General features: G+C 37.5%; 1 protein-coding gene across 4 annotated transcripts in view; it reads right to left on the bottom strand.

The window, feature by feature from the left end:
- Positions 1 to 16,869, bottom strand: part of DDX4 (DEAD-box helicase 4) — an 80,683-nt gene that overhangs the window by 59,836 nt on the left and 3,978 nt on the right. For all 4 annotated transcript variants that reach the window (XM_025387600.1, XM_025387596.1, XM_025387599.1 and 1 more), the window contains exons 3-4: positions 12,255 to 12,315; positions 299 to 376 (exon numbers count right to left, since the gene is read on the bottom strand). In XM_025387600.1, coding sequence (XP_025243385.1) covers positions 299 to 376; positions 12,255 to 12,315 — 139 coding nt within the window. The remainder of the gene's footprint in view (positions 1 to 298; positions 377 to 12,254; positions 12,316 to 16,869) is intronic.

The raw sequence follows: 16,869 nt of genomic DNA, 5'->3' as shown, positions 1-16,869 counted from the left end.
TGGAAATCAATATCATAAACACGTTAAGAAGCAGCTCTGTGAATCATCCGTCCATCCAACCCATCCATCCCTCCAACCAATCTGTCTAATCAACTTAACACTACTCCCTACTAGCCCAAAGAAGTAAAACAGCAAAAAGAAAATGAACTTGGAAAAACGATGAACTCATTATCTCAACACCAAGTCTACTATACACTGAGTTACAACAGATTTAGTTTTGTGCCAAACGGCTATGAAAGCCTTTGTATATACAATTAATCAACAGTTCAGGAGATTAAGGAAAGACAAAGATGCTTACCTCTGTTTCCAAAATTCCGCCCAGAGGCAAATCCACTTTTCATGAAATGATCTCTTCGAGAAGGTCCATCATCCATTTCTAAAGCAAACAACATTTTGAAGTCAGTCAAATAAAAACAAGTATCGAGTACTTGCAAACCTTAAGCCTTCTCAATGTGCCACATGTGGCAAAGAAGAAATTTTACATAGCAGTAAAAAAGATGACAATCAGCCCGGTTTAAAAAAAACGGCTATATGAATAGCTCTCCAAAAGAAAAATAAATTGTGACTAAATCTCACTCATAAAGAATTAGAAATCAAAAGACAGCAATTTTTAACCTCATAATTGAATGGAAAACAGTCCTTTCCGTTCCCTGAAACAAAATAACAAAATAAATAAATTTTTAAAAAATGGAAACCAGTCTTAAGTTTGCTAATAGCCAGAACAAAGACACAGGGAAACAAGCATAAAACATACACTGTATTTAGAGTATAAACTGGATCAATCTTGATCCTAATTTAAAAGGCATATACGCTGAAAGTACAGTAACATGAATTTCTCCTCTGGATACAATCACATGGTTATCCAGAAAGACACACAAAAAAAGTTTTTATAAGCATTGTCTGTAATACCAAATAAATGATCAAAGTGGAATAAAGAAATTATGGTCATCCATACAATAGTATGCACATAGATTTCACAGAAATATACAGCATTCCACATTAAAGAGCTCACATTCTTCAACAATGGAGAGTGTTTACAAACTGGCCATGTAGAAGGCCATAATGCAAATTCAACAAAAGAGTTCAAAAATCAATTCATATACATGAGATTCTCTTATCACAATGCAATCAAATCAAAAGCTATTAAATATGAGACAAATTGTTTAAAATCCCATTTGGTGACATATTTTTAAAAACACTTCTATATAACCCACAGCTCAAAAAAAAAAAAAAGAAAAAAAAGCACACAATGGAAGTTTAAAAATACTTCAAATTATATGATAAAAATGTGACTTTATCAGTATTTAAATATTTACGCTAGAAAATAAGAACTCAGTAAGCTTAATAGCCATCTCAACAAGAATACTAGAAAAACAGTAAATCACACAAAAGTAAAGGAAATAAAGAATGAAAATTAATAAAATAGGAAACAGCTTTGGGAGACCAAAGTGGGAAAAGATGCTTGAGGCCAGGGATTTGAGACCAGCCTGGGTAACATAGCAAAACCCTATCTCTACCAAAAAAAAAAAAAAAAAAAAAAAATTAAGTAGCTGGCTGTGGTGGTGCACACCTGTAGACCCAGCTACTCAGGAGGTTAAGGCAGGAGGATCACTTGAGCCCAGGAATTCAAGGCTGCAGTGAATTATGATTAAATTACTGCCCTCCAGCCTGGGAAACAGAAAGAGACCTTGTCTTTCTGTCTGTCTGTCTCTGTGTCTCTTTTTTTTTAAGGAAACAAACGTAATATAATGGCTCAAAAAGGCCAGAACTTGGTTCTTCGAAAAGACCTATAAAATTTGCCAGGGTAACAAATTACTAGAGGACCAATAAAGGGGGTGAGGGGAGAACAGATACAAAGATACAAATGAACAGTATTAGAAACGTGTTTAAAAAGAATCTCAAAGATAGAAGAGAAAGACAACTAGAGAACTTCTCTGAACAACTTTATGCTACTAAATTACAAGAAATGAAAAAGTTCCTAGAAAATTAACTCACCAAAAGTGATTCAAGAATCAATAAAAAACCCAACTTTCCTACAGAAGTTAAATCAGTACTTAAATTTCTGCATCAGAAAGATGCAGAGATCGTGTTTTACAGGTGAGTTCTATCAAACTCTCAAAGGACAAATCATTCAACTGTCACACAACTCTTCCAGGAAACAGAGAAGTAACTCACTAACTCATTCTACAGACCAACATAACCTTGATATGAAAGTTCAGAAGAAAATTATAAACCTCTTACTCATAGATACAAAATCTCAAAAACAAATATTAGCAAACCAAACCCAACAGTAAATTGAACGGATAAAATATATTATAACTAATTGGGTTTATCCCAGTTTGCAAGGGTATTTAACATTACAACATCTAAAAAAGGTAACATACATGAATAAAAAAAAAAACTAATCTCTCCAAATAAAAGTATATGACATATACTTTTTGAAAGTCATGAAAGTATTTAACACCTTTCATGACTTCACATATACTTAGCAAACTAAGGAATGATGAGTTTGTTCATAACAGCAAAAAAGGAAACAACCCAAATGTGCATAAGAATTTTTTTGTTGTTTTTGAGATGGAATCTTGCTCTGTCGCCCACGCTGGAGTGCAGTGGCGCGATTTCGGCTCACTGAGACCTCTGCCCCCTGGGTTCAAGCAATTCTCCCGCCTCAGCCTCCTGAGTAGCTGGGACTACAGGCGTGTACCACAATATCCAGCTAAATTTTGTATTTTTTTTGTAGAGACAGGTTTTCACCACACTGGCCAAGCTGGTCTTGAACTCCTGGCCTTAAGTAACCCACCCACTTCGGCCTCACATAGTGCTAGGATTACAGGCGTGAACCATCGTGCCTGGTGGGTAATGTTCTTACAAGTAGTGGTGGTTCAAAACATTAAGCTTTATGGTTTTCCACAGGACTTTAATACATTAGATTTTTTTAATGAAAAATTCTTCAATAAAGATTCTACAATAAAGTCACAGGGTAACAATTATTCTTGGGAATCCTACCTCTCACTAGTTGGAAAAGAAGTCATTTTATGAAAAGATACTTGCAAACGCATGTTTATAGCAACACAATTAGCAATTTCAAAAATATGGAACCAGTCCAAATGCCCATCAATCAATGAGTGGTGTATACATACACAATGGAATACTATTCAGCCAGAAAAATGAAATGAAATAATGGCATCTGCAGCAACCTGGATGGAACTGGAGACCATTATTCTTAGTGAAGTAACTCAGGAATGGAAAACCAAATAGCAGATCTTTTCACTCATAAGCAGGAGCTAAGCTATGAGGATGCAAAGGGTAAGAATGATACAATGGACTTCGGGAACTTGGGGAAAGGAGTGGGATGGTGGGTGAGGGATGAAAGACTACAAATTGGGTACAGTGTATACTGCTCGGGTAATGGGTTCACCAAAATCTCACAAATCACCACTAACGAACTTACTCATATAAGCAAACACCACCTGTTCCCCAAAAACCTATGTAAATAAAAAATACATTAAAATGATGGTACAAAAGTATAAGGTTCTAAGAAAGAATTAACTCAGTTACCTTGTTATTAGCACACAATCCTAAGGAAAATATACAATTATTTCCTTTCCATTTTTTAGTAGTTTTAAATCTCACAGTAGTTTCACATGTAAATGTGAAAGTTTACATTCACTTTCATGAATGTAATGATATGCTGTCATTGATATATATCATGGCAGTCCCCATAACACATACATAGCAATAAAAATAAGCCCCTAATACCAATAAATGATGGAGTACAGATGCTCTTCCTGAATGCTACGAAATCCACGAAAATAAACCAAAAGAAATAAAAATGAAGTCCATTTAAAATGAATTTAGTGTTAGTGTACACAATCCCCAACTGACCACAAAGAATATCTCCCAACATAGTTACACTTGGACCAAATCCAAAGAGGCTCAAATATTGAACAACTTTAAAAAAATCCATATACTAAAACCACCAAGCGAAAGAACCCAATTATGTATGAGACTTCAGTATGAGCTCTAGGACTCTATAATCTTCCAACCTTTCTTCACAGTGATTTGCCTAAACCAGAATGAGGAAAATTAAAGGAAGATGAGAAAAGACTTGGTGGCAAAGAGTTTTGAAACTATTTAGTGGTGCTTAGGGCTGCCAGCTGTCCTGACTTCTAATCCCTTTCATTATCCAAAGTAGCTAAAATACTAAACACCTAGAATTCAGTGTCAAGTCTTTCAAGTAGAGACCTCAGAGTATAACAGTAATGTGCATTCAAATTACCTGGTGATCTCATTAAAACATACATTCTGATGCAGTAGTCCTGGGTGCGGTATGAGATTCTTCAGTTCTAACAAGTTCCCAGGTGATGCCAATGCTACTGTTCTGTCAATCACATTCAGAGAAGATTTTTATATCCACCAAAAGACATGAACTAGAAAATATTCTTAAGAGAACCATTCATAATAGGCAAATACTGGAAACTATAAAAATGACCATCAATATTTTAATTTATGGTATATTTACATAGGGAATATCATACATCCACGAATAACCTACAACTACTTCTAACAACTTGGAGAAAACCTCAACAAAAAAAGAACATAATGTATGATGCCATTTTATATGACTGCCATTTATAGGGAAAACTGATCTATGCTGTTAGAAATCAGAATAGTAGTCACCTCTGGACAGAAGCACAGTGCCTGGAAGAAAAAGGAAGGCTTCAAGGGTGCTGTTAATATGCTGTTTTTCTTAATCTGAGTGCTGGCTTTCAGGGAGTGCTCACCTTGTGATAATTTAGTGAGCTGGACATTTATGCTGTGTATCATACTGAAATACATATTGAATCTATGTGTACACTATGCTTCAATAAAGTTGAAAATAAAAAAAAGAATCTGCCCTGGCCTAGACAGTTTTATGAACAAATTCTATATAACTTATAAAAAACAGGTAATTTTCACATTCCAGAGCTTATTGGAAAACATGAAAAGCTTGAAACCAAAATCAAGTGAGGACAACATGACAGAAGAAAACTATACACCAATCTTACATTAATTCAGAAGTGCTAACTAAAATATCTAATTTCATCCAACACTACAATAAAAGAGCCATGTAAGGCTTAGCCCAGGAATAAAAAGTTCATTTAAAAATTAATTTACTACATTAACAGACATAAGGGAGAAATAATAGAAATCAGTAATTCTAAAATGCCATTTGATAACATTCAACTGCCATTCCTGAACAAAACAAATATTCAAGTAGAAATGAAAAGAAATTCTCTTGGCATGATAAAAAAAAAAAAACCAACTATTAGTAGCCTAATGCAAATATCACAATTATAAAAATTTGGGAGTATTCCCATTGAAGTGAGGAAAAGCCTAGACGTTTGTTATTTCTAGTACTCGTTAATGAGCTGTAGATTTTATCCAATGCTTTAAGACAACAAAGAACAAAATCATTTAAGAGATGAAATTTGCATCACACATCAACAAGGAAAAGACAGGATGCTTAGATGGTGCTGGAAAAACTAGGTTGCTATGTGGAGAGAAATAAAATTGGATCCCTATTTCTCACCATATTGAAAAAAAGGGATTCAATGGTACATTTAAAAATTGGATTAAGAAAATGTGGCACATATACACCATGGAATACTATGCAGCCATAAAAAAGGATGAGTTTGCGTCCTTTGTAGGGACATGGATGCAGCTGGAAACCATCATTCTTAGCAAACTATCACAAGAACAGAAAACCAAACACCGCATGTTCTCACTCATAGGTGGGAACTGAACAATGAGATCACTTGGACTCAGGAAGGGGAACATCACACACCGGGGCCTATCATGGGGAGGGGGTTGGGGGGAGGGATTGCATTGGGAGTTATACCTGATGTAAATGACGAGTTGATGGGTGCAGCAGACCAACATGGCACAAGTATACATATGTAACAAACCTGCACGTTATGCACATGTACCCTACAACTTAAAGTATAATAATAATAAATTTTAAAAAAATAAAAAAATAAAAAAATAAAAAAATAAAAATTGTTAAGATGGTAAATTTTGTGTTATGTCTAGTTTACCACAGTTCACAAATGCAACTCCTCAATAACTAGAGGCCCATGGCCAGGGCTGACCAGAAAAACTTTAATGTCAAAGATCCTTTTTTGTGAGTCATTTAGGAATACTCATACTGCATACACTATGTCTTGATTTCACACTGAAAGATGGCCACCATGATTAAAAAAGGGTGAGTTCAGATGATTAAAAGCTCAATGTGAAAGGCAAAAGTCTAAGGAAGATAATGTAGGAGGCTACTTTTTGACAGAGATGGGGAAGAGTTTCTTAAACTACAAAATCAAATTCAGAAGCAAAAAAGTTATTTAATAACTTCAGAATTAAATTTTTGATTAATAAGGCATATCATGAACAAAGCTGACAGACATCAGAATGGAAGAAGATATTCAGTGTCTAAATCAGGAAAGAGCCTAAAATCTAGAATATTAACAATGCCTGCCAATCAACAATAGGAAGAGCTAGCTCAATAGAAAAATAAACTAAAAATATGAACAGGCAACTCACAAAAGTAGAAACTTACAGAATAACAACATGTATATGAAGAGACAGCCAGATACATGCATATTAAAGCAATGATGCTGGGCATGGTGGCTCATGCCTATAATCCCAGCACTTTGGGAGGCCAAGGCAGGAGGATCACTTGCGCTCAGGAGTTCAAGATCAGCCTGGGCAACATAGCAATACCTCATCTCTGCTAAAAATTTTAAAAATCAGCCAGACATGGTGAGCAAGTCTGTAGTCCCAGCTACCCAAGAGACTGAGGCAGGAGGATTCCTGGAGCGTGAGAGATTGAAGCTACAGTGAGCTATTATCACAGCACTGCACTCCAGCCTGGACAACAGAGCAAGGCCCTGTTACAAAAAAAAAAAAAAAAAATTTTTTTTTACTTTATACCCAAATAGACTGGCAAAAATTAATTAAAATTAAAAATGTCAAATGTTGGTGGGAATATAGGGACTATGAGAACCCTCACAACCTAATGACGGGAGTATAAACTGGTATAGCTATTCTGGAGAGCAATTTTTGAAATATTTAGACAAATTAAGTCCATTACCCCTTTCCATAACCCTGTAATTCTACTCTTGAGTCCACTATTCAAAGTAATTCTCACTCTGGCCCATAAATAAACATATACAAGAATGCCCATCCTATGGTAGCAGAGGGGAACAGGAGGTAATCTCAGTGCCTATCACGGAGGGAAAATAGGGGTAGATAAAACTTGGTGATAAAAGTATATGAAATACCATGCAGTCATTAGAAATAAGAAAATCAATTATCAATTAGGAATATATCTTAAACAGTGACCAGGAGAAAATTAAAAAAAAAAAACTTAGGCACAATAATTTTTCTAAGTTAAAAATACACACCAAAATATGCTCAGAAAAACACACATTTAAAAACATACACAGAGCACCCATGTCCTCCACCCTTCCCTTCTGTGCTGATGCTGCCCGGCTCGTATCAGCCTCTAGCCTGCTTTCAATTAGTTGTGGAGTTCCAATGAAGAAATATTTGAGGTTAAAGTGGAAACCACCAAACAATCTGTACTATCAAGATCACGTTGGAAGACGTGGGAATGAATGATTGAAGGAGATGATGACCCAGTTCCTCTATCAAATGTTAATGAAGCAATATTTTAAAAGGTCATTCAGTGGTGCACCCACCATAAAGATGACCCTCCTCCTCCTCCTGCAAATACTGAGAAGAAAAGTGAACAGATAAAAATCCTGTTTGGGATCAAGAATTCCTGAAAATTCACCAAGGAACTCTCTTTGAACTTACTCTAGCTGCAAGCTACTATCAAAGGTTTGTTACATGCAAGACTGCTGCCAATAAGATCAAGGAGAAAACACCTGTGGACATTCCCAAGACTTTCAATATCAAAACAACTTTACTGAAGGGGAGGAAGCCCACATACACAGAACTAATGGTGTGAAGAAACGCAAAATGTGCCTGACACTGTAAAGATTGTTCCAAATACTAGTTGCACTGCTCTAGAGTTTATAATTATTAATACAAAAAAAGTAGACAAATACAACAGCAAATCGACTGCATTAGCAGAATACTGTCATTGTATGTATAGTTTGAGTACAGATTCCAAACCTAATGCTGAGTTTCTTCTAGTGTGATTAAAAGTTGTTGTTTTTTTTTTTTTGCCCTGAATAAAACGAACTGCGGATTCTCTATAGAAACTAACGTTTTGGTATTTCCCTCCTTTTGTAAAGCAATTTCTGCCTAGTTTGTAATCCAGTTAACTTTAGTGGCCTTTTAAAAGTTAGCATTGTAAATAAAACTTGCAAAAAGTTTTCTGGAAAAAAAAAAAAAGACACACACACACAAAATAATTGTTCCTTTGGGGAAGGGGAGGGCAAGAAACCCCTGAAACTTCCTCCCACAAATAGCTTGTTTCAAATCAAACATGAGTAATGAAGAAATAAGCAAAAGCAACATAGGAGCTGTACAATATAGTGAGGACAGAGAGGGAGGAAGGGAAGGCTGAAACTAGCATATACTTAAATCTCAGAGACTAGAGGATCCTGCTCTCCCAAACAAAACAACCCGGCCCTGGCCCGATTACTTCACAGTAGAGCCCATCAGTGCATCCCTGCACAGAGTTGAGTTTCTAATCAGCATTTTAATGATCCACCCTCAAAAACAACAAGGCAACTAAGGTTCAGCAGAATTTTTTTTTAAGAGACAGGGGTTCACTCCATCAGCCTGGCTAGAGTGCAGTAGTGTGATCAATGCTCACCGTAACCTCAAAATTCTATGCTCAAGCAATCCTCTTACCTCAGCCTGTTGAGTAGCTGGGATTACAGTTGCACATCGCCATGCCCAGCTAATTTAAAAAAATTTTTTGTACAAACAGTATCTCACTTTGTTTCCCAGGCTGGTCCTGAACTCCTGGCTTCAGGCACTTCTCCACCTCAGCCTCCCAAAGCAAAGGGATTACAGGCATAAGCTACTACGGCTCCTATTGACATTTTAAAGCCAAGTAATGTGAAATTGTTTTCACTTAATTTTGGAAATAATCAGATAATACCAGTTGTTTAGAAGGGTTTCCATGACTATTAAATAAAAGCAAGATATAACAGGATTCCATTTCTATAAAATACAGAATGAAAAGAAGCAGGTCTAAGTACAATTTTAAGAGCATGAAAAGGGTATGGAAGGTAAGCATGGGTAAGCAAACCAAAAGCAAGACAGGTATTTATAATAAAAGGAATATATGTATTATATTATGCCAGTGGTATACGATCATGTATGTGGAGAATATACACAGGAATCTAAAAAATCAGAGTCAATAGACATCAAATGGTGGCTAAATTTAGGGGCTAAGATTTCAGATTTTATTTATCCCTTTTTACTTTTTTTAAAACAATAAGCATATTTAGGTTTTGGCTTGGCATACATTCACTGGACTGGTTTACATTTCTCTAATAAGAAAATTTTCATTAAAAAATAAAAAATTATGAAGAACTACAAAAAGTACTTGTTATCTAAAAGAAGGTAAGCAGGCAATCAATATTTTTCATTAGTGATTTTCATTAGTGATTTCATTTCATTAGCCTAAACATTCATAGGTCTAATGCTAAAAAAAACTTAGCTTTGGCCGGGGGCGGTGGCTCACGCCTGTAATCCCAGCACTTTGGGAGGCCGAGGCGGGCGGATCACAAGGTCAGGAGATCGAGACCACAGTGAAACCCCGTCTCTACTAAAAATACAAAAAAATTAGCCGGGCGCGGTGGTGGGCGCCTGTAGTCCCAGCTACTCAGGAGGCTGAGGCAGGAGAATGGCGTGAACCCGGGAGGCGGAGCTTGCAGTGAGCCGAGATCGCGCCACTGCACTCCAGCCTGGGCGACAGAGCGAGACTCCGTCTCAAAAAAAAAAAAAAAAAAAAAAAAAACAAAATAAGTTTTTGTTGGTGGTTATTTCAGTCTAGTTTATTGAAAATTCCAATATAAAACAGTGTTATGTTTTAATATACTATAGATCTAAGCTTTCACTCCTTTACAAATAATGGCTTCTGTTCGTACCTCAAAAAACCAGGGTTCTCCTAGCGATCTATGCAAATAGACAGGTTAAGAGGCATCGATTACGTTTACCCATTTGTCTTTCTGGAATACTCTACGTACACACAGAGTTTATATGGTAGAAGCAAAATTAGCCCTTTGCTGGGGTTTCAGCAGGCAGGATTCCAAGAACTTCTAAGAATCTGAGTATTTCTGTATTAAACCACTGTGTTTAATGTTTATAAAAGATAAATATGTTTTGAAAATAGCAAAAGCATCTCTTTTAAACTTAACTTTTGTCAAGATATTTACCCTGAACTTAAGAAAGATCCTCATGAGAATGAGATTTGCTTTAACTTGATAAACTAACTCTCAAAGTATCCTCACATTTTGGAAACTACCTCACCACGGATATTTTCCAACATAGGCCAGGTTTCAGTAAACATGCAGCTCCCTTAACCATAAAATGTTTTACCTCATCTGCTAATTTTTGATAAGAGAAATGATAAAACTACTACCTGATGCCACCAGGCCCTCTCCTTTTATGCTAGTCAGCCTTAAAAATAGTAGTAACTCAATTTAGAGACTCATAGTAAAGTCATAGTTACTCGAATTCACCGAAAGTAGATGGTGGTTGCCAGGATCAGGGGAGAGGAGGAAATGGGGAGTTATTTTTCACTGGGTACGGAGTTCCAGTTTGGGAAGACAAGAAAGTTCTGGGGGTGGATGGTGGATGATGGTTACAGAGTGATGTGACTGTACCAAATGCTGCTGAACTGTACACATTAAAATGATAAATCTTACGTTATGTATACTTCACCATAGTTTCTTAAATGTTTTTGTCTTGTTTTGTTTTTAGAGACAGGGTCTCACTCCATTGCCCAGGGAAGAGTGCAGTGGCATGATCATAGTTCACTATAGCCTTGAACTCCTGGGCTCAAGCAATCCTCAACCTGCCAAGTAGTTAGGACTACAGGCACAGGCCACCATGACCAGCTAATTTTTAAATTTTTTTTTTTTTGGAGACAGAGTCTCACTCTATCGCAAGGCTGTAGTACAGTGCCACAATCTCGATTAACTGAAACCTCCGCCTCCTGGGTTCAAGCGATTCTCCTGCCTCAGCCTCCCAAGAAGCTGGGACTACAGGCACGCAGCACCACACCCAGCTAATTTTTGTATTTTTAGTAGAGACGGGGTTTCACCATGTTGGCCAGGATGGTCTTGATCTCTTGACCTGATCCACCTGCCTCAGCCTCCCAAAGTTTTGGGATTACAGGCGTGAGCCCACCAGGACCGGTCTAAATTTTTTGTAGACATAGACTCCAACTATGTTGCCCAAGCTGGTCTCAAATGATCATTCGATCTCCAGGTCTCAAATGGTCTTCCTACTTGAGCTTCCCAAAGTGCTGGGATTACAGGCATGAGCCACTGAGCCTGGTCAAAATTATTTTAATGCAGTAACAATTGCATTTCATCCTGCTTTGGACTTCAACAATGTGAAAAACTACTGCTGTGAGCTCAATTTCCCAGCCTAGTCCTACCACTTCCACCCATCTTCCCATCTACATCCACTCTGTAAAACAGAGTTGGACAATCCAAGGGGAAAAATGATGGTGGGAGGGGCAACCAAAGTGAAAAGTTCACAGTGAGGTTGGGAGGAGGGTGCATCAGGAAGGATATGGGTTCCTTTACCTTGACACTTGTTTCTATTGTTCTCCTAAGACCTTTCCCAAATTAGTTTTCTGATCCCAAAGAAACTCACAATATCCTGATGGTATGGCAGATTTGGCTTAAACAATTATTATTGTGACAGGTCATCACCATTGTAACCTGCTTCAACAACCTTATAGTCCTATATTCTACTCCCTTATGTCAGGAACCCTGATGATGATGATGCCCTAGCAGCCTGGAAGCTGAATGTGCAACTTCCAAGTTGGGCAAACGTTTTATAGTAACCCATTAAATCAAATAATACAGTCTATACTTTCCCCTCTCTCAATTCCTCTAACTAGAAGTACCCCCATTCCACAATATCCAAATCAGAAGGAACTTTCACTAAATTTGTTAAAACACCCTCTACAAGATGTCTACTAGTCTGCTGCTCTTCATTCACTAGATGAAACCCTTAAACTAAAAAGGGTTTTACCGTTTTCCAAACATAACACATACCTGATGATGAAGTTGGAGTCCTGTTAAAATTGTCTCCATTTTCTCCAGAAGAATACCTATCCTGTAAGAAGGAAGAAAGAAAAGACTAGTTTCTGACTTTGAATACAAATGTGTCATTTATTTCACAAATACTAGAAAATTGTAACAATTGGGCTTTATTCAGAACAAAATAATGACATACTGTAAGGTTTTCTAAATCACTGGATGTTTCTTTACTAATTATTCCAAGACATCTTCACTTTAACATTGTATATATAATACTAATATATATCACTAGAACAGTGGTCAGAAAACTACAGCCACAGGCCAAATCTGGTGGGCCACCTGATTCTGCAAACAGTACTGGAGCACTGCAACAGCAAAGTTGTGACAGACAAGTAAGGCCTATAAAGTCTAAATTATTTATTATCTGGCCCTTTATAGAAAGGGTTTGCTGACACCTGACTTAAAACAAAAGTTTAGTCATTTAAGTCACCCATATTCCTGAAAAGTACAATCAGGATGGGTGTGGTGGCTCTCGTATGTAATCCCAGCACTGTGGGAGGCTGAGGCAGGAGGATCACTTGAGCCCAGGAGTTCAAGACCAGCCTGGGCAACATGGCGAAACCCTAGCTCTACTAAAAATACAAAAAGTTAGCCAGGTGTGGTGGCATGAGCCTGTAGTCCCAGCTACTCAGGAGGCTGAGATGGGAGGTTCACTTGTGCCTGTGAGGCAGAGGTTGAAGTGAGCCAAGATCACACCACTCACTCCAGTCGGGTAACAGAATAAGACCCTGTCTCAAAAAATAAAAATAGAAAAGAAAATATAATAAAATATCATTATAAAATCTGACAAAGTAATACATGAATAAACCAACACTGGTCAATATACACTACTGTGTGCTGAGTTCCATGTATTACAGTATATTCATCAATACTACAGCGTATTAGTGATTTAACACTAATCTTTGTTCTAGAAAAGTACTACAGAAATTTTTAAAACCTCTACTGCATTTATAGTGAAACCAATTAATGGTACTCTCATGTTTTAAAAAGGAATTCACTGGCCGGGCTCAGTGGCTCACACCTCTACTTTGGGAGGCCGAGGTGGGTGGATCACCTGAGGTCAGCAGTTCAAGACCAGCCTGACCAACATGGAGAAATCCCACCTCTACTAAAAATACAAAATTAGCCGGGCATGGTGGCAGGCACCTGTAATCCCAGCTACTCAGGAGGCTGAGGCAGAAGAATCGCTTGAACCCAGGAGGCAGAGGTTGCGGTGAGCCGAGATTGTGCCACTGCACTCCAGGCTGGGCAACAAGAGCAAAACACTGTCTCACACCGTCTCAAAAAAAAAAAGATTCACTGTAAAGTAAATTCACTTATGGACTGAAAACAATTTATATACGCAACCTGCCACTGCACTACAACTACAATGAAAAGGTATATCCTCAGCTATAGCATCAGAATATTCATGGTTAATTTTAATCAAATTTGCCATAGCAGTAGCTGAAGACTGTCTTTGCTCTCAAATACTAACTGTTCCACTTTCCCTACTTTAGGCTAAAGAAAATTATTTACTATTAACACACAAGCATTACATTAGCAGTGGTCGAATTACTGCTGGATTTAGAAAATTCAACTTGTTATAAAATCAATAGCTGAATGCAGGTTAATTTTGGAAACTTCCAACATTTCTCTGGACAGCTCTAGATTAAGGACAATTTGAGTAAATTTTTTTCTCACTTCTAACTCTTAGGGTGTCCTTATTATCAATCCACACCTTTACTCCTTCTCACATAAACTTCCTTTAATTATGGCAAAAGTTCAGAATAGAGCTCCGAAATTCTTGCACATGACAATCAGAATTTAATAATTTAAGAATGAAAGGAAATCTACAGATGATCTCTTAATCAACTGACTATATTACAACAGTTAAAATGTTCCTTCAAATAAGCTCATTTAACTAAGTCCCAAACCTAGAGAGAATGCACCAAGATAGGCATCTTTAGCTAACATCTATTTACTACAATTTCTTTCACAAAGACACTGACTTTTAAAACTACTTTAAGGCCGGGCGTGGTGGCTCAAGCCTGTAATCCCAGCACTTTGGGAGGCCGAGACGGGTGGATCACGAGGTCAGGAGATCGAGACCATCCTGGCTAACCCGGTGAAACCCCGTCTCTACTAAAAAACATAAAAAACTAGCTGGGCGAGGTGGCGGGCGCCTGTAGTCCCAGCTACTCGGAGGCTGAGGCAGGAGAATGGCCTGAACCTGGGAGGCGGAGCTTGCAGTGAGCCGAGATCGCGCCACTGCACTCCAGCCTGGGTGACACAGCGCGAGACTCCGTCTCAAAAAAAAAAAAAAAAAAAAAAAGACTCTGTCTCAAAAAAAACAAAAAAAAAACCTACTTTTAAAAAGCTCAAGAGTCGTCCAAACATTTTTCTGAGTCATCATGAAGAGCACAAAGATAACAACATACTTGAAATGCCTTGGGGTTTTGGTAATTGCTACAGTAAAAAAAAAAAAAAGTTCCAGTTTATTACTACCACAGACATTAAAACAAGAACAATTATCCAATATTTTACATTCAAAATCTGAAGACTTTTTTCTTGTTTGCAATGCTCAACGTACTAGAGTGAATAGAGCCATAAAAAAAAAAAAAAAAAGACTGGTTTTACAAGTGTTACAAAACACTCTTACACTAAAGAACTGAAACACTTATTATTACTCTTCAAGCTATGGAACTTAATATCCCACATACGTCCAACTTACAAATTCCAAGATGAATTTTGAAAAAAGACATCAAAAATAATTTCCAATAGAATTTTATCATGAAAAACCTTAACCAGCTGGGTGCGGTGGCTCACACCTGTAATTCCAAAACTTTGGGAGGCCAAGGCAACCAGATCACCTGAGGTCAGGAGTTCAAGACCAGACTGTCCAACACGGTGTAACCCCATCTCTACTAAAAATACAAAAATTAACCAGGCATGGTGGCGGGCGCCTGTAATCCCAGCAAGTCAGGAGACTGAGGCAGGAGAATCGTTTGAACTCAGGAGGTGGAGGTTGCAGAGAGCCAAGATTTGCACCACTGCACTCCAGCCTGGGTGACAGAAAAAGTCTCTTTCTCAAAAAAAAAAAAAAAAAAAAAAAAGCAAAAAAAGGAGAAAAGGGGTCACAGCAGATGAAATTAAGTTAAAGATTTTGAGATGAGATTACCCTGGATTATCGGCATGAGTCCTAATTACCATCACAAGTGTTCTTATAACAGAGAGGTAGAGGGAGATAACACAAAGACCCACAAAGGAGGTGGCAATGTGAAGACAGAGCCAAGAGATATGCAGCCACAAGCCAAGGAATGCCTATAGCCACTAGAAGCTAGAAGCAGCAAAGATTCTGCCCTAGAACCTCCAGAGAAAGGGCAGCCCTGCTGACACCTTGATTTTTAACTTCAGGCTTCCAGAACTATAAGAATAAATTTATGTTGCTTTAAGTTACCCAGTTTGTGTTAATTTGTTATAGCAGCCACAGAAAACTAATACATTGGCCTTCTTCTTGTTGCCCTAATACCCCAAGTTTGTTCCCTCCTCCTTCTCAAAGGTTCCTTGAGAACCTGTGCACATGATGTCCTGCTGGGACTCCTTTAAGTCTCAGGCTCATGAGTCACTGTCTCAGAGAAGCCTTCCCTCTCCAACTAAATCCATCCTACACTAGTCTCACACACACATTTCTCTAATTTTTATAGTACTTTTCACTATAATTATTTGGTTCTCAAACATGCTTATTCTGTCTTCTCCAGTAAAATACAATGTAACAGCAAGCACCTTATGTTCACCACTATCTCTCCATCACCTACTAGAACTCAAAGATATGCTGAATGAATCATAGGTCTTGTCATTAGCTTACCTCTTAAAATACTTAGCTGTAAACCATTATTATCTCTCAAACCACCCAAATGCACCAATTTAGAAATTTCAAATGTTTAACACATAAGGGTTCTCATATGCAGCTACAAATAAAAAGGGCATTTCGATGAACACATTTTTTTCACCTGTATTCTTATTTTCAATTTTGGCATATCATAATACGTTTATTTTCTAATCTCAACAATTATTACTAACCTTGCTACTGCTGCTTAATAAAATCATAATTGTGGATGGTCTAATTACTCAATTACTGTTTCCACTTTAACCACAAGAGATTTTGCCTTCTGAAATGTGCCACAAAAATGGCAAATAGATCAGACAGAAGTGATCACTATACCAGCTTACTTTCATGGTCAGTTAACAAGAAGCCTTACAGCTAGTAAGTAAGCAACGGAATTATCTAATATACCCACCATACCCATCCACTCTAACACTCACCCCAATAAGCCTGCAGGCAATGTGCAAATGCCTAACCGTTGAGATTTCTGGACTATATAACTGCCAGATTATCAAATCTTTCTTAACTTCACATCTTTCGCTATTCCATCCCCAGGTGGTACACTCACTTTAAAATCTAGAATTGAGAAGTTCTACCCAAAATTCTATCAGTTCTACTAGAACAATGACATATTATTTCAAAATTATATAAGTGTATGTCAATATTAAGTCTCCAAATAAAGTTCCTGAGAAGCACTCAGAAAAAGAT

The sequence above is a fragment of the Theropithecus gelada genome, chromosome 6, assembly GCF_003255815.1.
Source record: "Theropithecus gelada isolate Dixy chromosome 6, Tgel_1.0, whole genome shotgun sequence".
NCBI lineage: Eukaryota > Metazoa > Chordata > Mammalia > Primates > Cercopithecidae > Theropithecus > Theropithecus gelada.
The sequence above is the reverse complement of the archived record's forward strand: the minus strand, read 5'-3'. Positions and strand labels throughout refer to the sequence as shown.